The following is a 3,538-nucleotide window of genomic DNA, read 5'->3' as shown; positions in this document are numbered from 1 at the left end:
TAGCTATAGACACCAACTACCAGGGAAACACAGCACTTTTTCGACATAATTCTGGAATAAAGCAATGGATGGCAAATGGCCACATATCGATCATATGCCATGACTGAGAGCAAAAACAATTCAGTGGTCACCAATGCAACAAACATAAAAAATTGTATAAGACATCCAGCCCATGAAATGGTTTTCTTGTCAGCTAAAAAATCTGTTATTGCCTTGGGGGTAACAGTTGAAGAATAGCTGGCATCCAGGAAGGCCAAATGGCTGAGAAAGAAGTACATTGGAGTATGTAGCTGGGGATCCATCTTGATCAACAGGATCATCCCTAGATTTGCACTCAGTGTGATGATATAAATCATCAAGAATATATTAAAGAGAACGACTTGTAATTCTGGATGATCTGTGAATCCTGAAAAGATGAAATCCGCCACTTGGGTCTGATTTTGTCCAGTCATATAGTCCTGCCTTTTTTTTCCTGCCAAGGGTTTGAAGAAAGGAAGAAGAAATCAAGATTACTATAATGTTGTTCATTCACTTTTCATATTTACTGGATTATTTTAAAATAAATATTTAATGTTTGTTGATCTGAAAAGTGGACCCTGAAAATGTGGGAATAACACTAGGAAGATGAGAATGGTTTAAATATGCTTCACTGAAGTTTCATATTCAAGCTCACTCACTTTATTATTTAATTTGAGAGCCAGTTTGGTCTAGTGGTTAAGGTACGGTACCAGTCTAGAAACCAGGAGACTATGAGTTCTAGTTCTGCCTTAGCCATGAAAGCCAGCTGGGTGACTTTGTCCAGTCACTCTTTCTCAGCCCATCTCACCTCACAGTGTTGTTGTGGGGAAAATTGGAGGATGAAGGTGTGTTGGATATGTTTGCTACTTTGAGTTATTTGTAAAATAATAAAGGCAGGATATAAAAACAAACAAATAATACAATTTCTCTAAATCAAATAACATTTGATTTTCATATATTCATACTCTTTTGAATTGAAAACTGAAAAGAAAACATTTGGCTGGCACAATCTTGTCCCAGTGTAGTCATATTGCCCTTCACAAATCTGTTTCATTATCATCATTATTGTACCCTTTCAATTAGACTTCTGTTAACACTTTCCAAGGCATATTTAACAAACTTGTCTATAGCAGTTGCATCCATTCTTTCTATCTTTCCTTTGTATAAGAAATAATAATTCTTTCAATTTTCAGGCAGAGACACAGCCTCCGCACACATTAATTAAGTCTCATAGTCATTTTGGAAACAATCGATACCCATATTTTAACAATTTTTGAATTATACCATTCATATTTGCAGTCGGTAGAACAAATATTAGAACTGGCAGTGAAAATATTGGTGAATAGCTTCTGCCTTTTAGGATCACCCATCAACAGTAAACTAACAGGCAAGCATTAAAATCCAGACTAGCACTTGGTAGAGCATCCTGAAGGCTTTGGAAAAGAATATGCCTACAATATAATACCTACCTACCGTGGTAGGTAAGTAAGACCTACCCTGAAAATAAGCCCTAGCTTGATTTTTGGGGATGGGCCTAATATAAGCCCTACCCCCAAAATAAACCCTAGTTTTGGGGCAAGCCACACACCTAAAAATCAAACTATGATGGGGATGGGGGAGATGAAGCTGCCCTACATGCCCTGCACCCATTTACTTTGCAGCCAGGCCTCTCCTTGCCAGCCCACTTCTTCTCCAGTGTCCACAGGCCTGCATTTTGCAGTCAAGGCTTTTCCGGAAGGCCACTGCAGCCAAGAACCGAGGTATGGATTGAATCCATTGCTTGGCTATTGGCTGCAGAGGCCTTCTGGAAAAGCCTGACTGTGAAATGCAGGTCCGAGCTCCATTCTGAGCTGTGGAATGAAGCTGCTCCTTCGGCCACAAAAGAACTGGGCCTGCTGGGAGAGGCTGTCAGTGCCAGAGGTGAGTGGAAAAGACACCCTTCCCTGAAAATAAGACATAGTGCCTCTTTTGGAGGCAAAAAAAATAAAAATAAGACCTGGTTTTATTTTCGGGAAAACATGGTATATTCCTACAAAATACTACAAGCCATATTATTCTCTTGTGACATTGTATGGAATGAAAGTTGGACTTTGAAGAAACAGGATAAGCAGAATATTTGATGCTTTAATTTTGGTATTGGAAGTCTGAGAATGCCATGGACAGCCAAAAAAAACCCCAATGAATCAACAAATTAATCAATAATTCTCATGTAAGGCACAGATGAGCAGTCTCAAATTATTGTATTCTGGATACAATCTTATACAAAGACCAAGTTGCATAGAGAAGGCTTTAATGCTGGGAAAGTTTAAAGGAAAGACAGAAGGCCTTCTTTACCTTGACATTGATTGCTGCCCTCCAGGACCAAAATGTTTTTACCGATTTACCTGTGAAACAATGAGCAGACAGGTTTTGTTTTTCCTCCAGATGTTCTGAGGGAAGAGTGTACGGATATACTGATGGCTGTTTAAAAAATAAAAAGGTGAAATTGACAAGGCTGTGCTATTTTCGCCTTCCAGGACTACATGCAACTAAAATGTACAAAAGAGTCATCACTAAATGTTAAGTTTTGCTTTTGCTAGTATTATTAAAAATTCCTGAATTATTGCAGTTTTTTTTTAACTTTCTGATAATTTAAACACTACCTATATATATATATTTCAGAAGCTGGAGTAAGTTGATTTCACATTTCATGTATATGAAATATAAAAATGAGCAAATCAGTGGTAGAAAGCAGCAATAGTATATGTATTTTAAAAATGCTCTTAAGAGCCTACCTGATTAGTCCAATGTTGCCTTGAAGCAGTTGTTATCAAGAATTTATATAGGAAACACCATAATTATATACAGTATTGCAGTTGGTTTAATGATTTTCTCCCTTGATAGTGGTTAAGCATGTTTACTAACAAGCAGTGACTGGAGGAAAAATGGAAACAGAAAACAGCCAGACACCATTTTCCTATTAAGTGGAACCTATGATGATGTTCTCCTGTATCTGACTTATTTTTGAAAGATCTCTGCCTAGCTCAGTAAAACAGCAGCTGCCTCCATTTGGGCTGCACATTAGTGCATAGAATGCAGACACTGACAGAGATATCTGGTCTCATTAAATACTATTCTGTATAAAAAACCTCCCTGAACATAAAAAAATTGAATTACAGAAAATACCTTTTAACTTTGTGTTGACCCCAGTATGCTAGAGTTGTACTTTCTGAGATGCCAAGATGTTCAGAAGCAAACATTGTTCTTTGTTCTCTTTTCATATATCATTTATTGATGTTGACAACTGCCTTTACTGGGATCTAAAGTTCAAGGAATGAATCTTTCTGCATACAAAAGTTTTACCTTTGATTCTCTTAGGAGCCATAGAAGAGCAGCTGCCTAATTAATGAAGAAGGGCAGATAAAGTGCAGGAAGATGGAGTTAAATCTTTTGGAGAAGACCAGATCCTATACAGCAGGCTTGTCCAATCCATAGCCTGCAGGCCACATGCAGCTCTGGACAGCTAGTAATGTGGCCCCAC

The 3,538-nt window shown here is 37.9% G+C and overlaps 1 protein-coding gene across 1 annotated transcript in view; it reads right to left on the bottom strand.

The window, feature by feature from the left end:
* LOC107299247 (olfactory receptor 1030-like) overlaps positions 1–452 on the bottom strand; it is a 3,091-nt gene extending 2,639 nt beyond the window's left edge. The window contains exon 1 of the mRNA XM_029286724.1: positions 1–452. This exon is cut by the window's left edge and continues 495 nt beyond it. Coding sequence (XP_029142557.1) covers positions 1–452 — 452 coding nt within the window.
* Positions 453–3,538: the final 3,086 nt, after the last annotated feature.

The sequence above is a fragment of the Protobothrops mucrosquamatus genome, unplaced genomic scaffold (assembly GCF_001527695.2).
Source record: "Protobothrops mucrosquamatus isolate PMUCROS unplaced genomic scaffold, P.Mucros_1.0 scaffold4726, whole genome shotgun sequence".
Classification (NCBI taxonomy): Eukaryota; Metazoa; Chordata; class Lepidosauria; order Squamata; family Viperidae; genus Protobothrops; species Protobothrops mucrosquamatus.
This window is presented reverse-complemented; position numbering and strand designations above follow the sequence as displayed.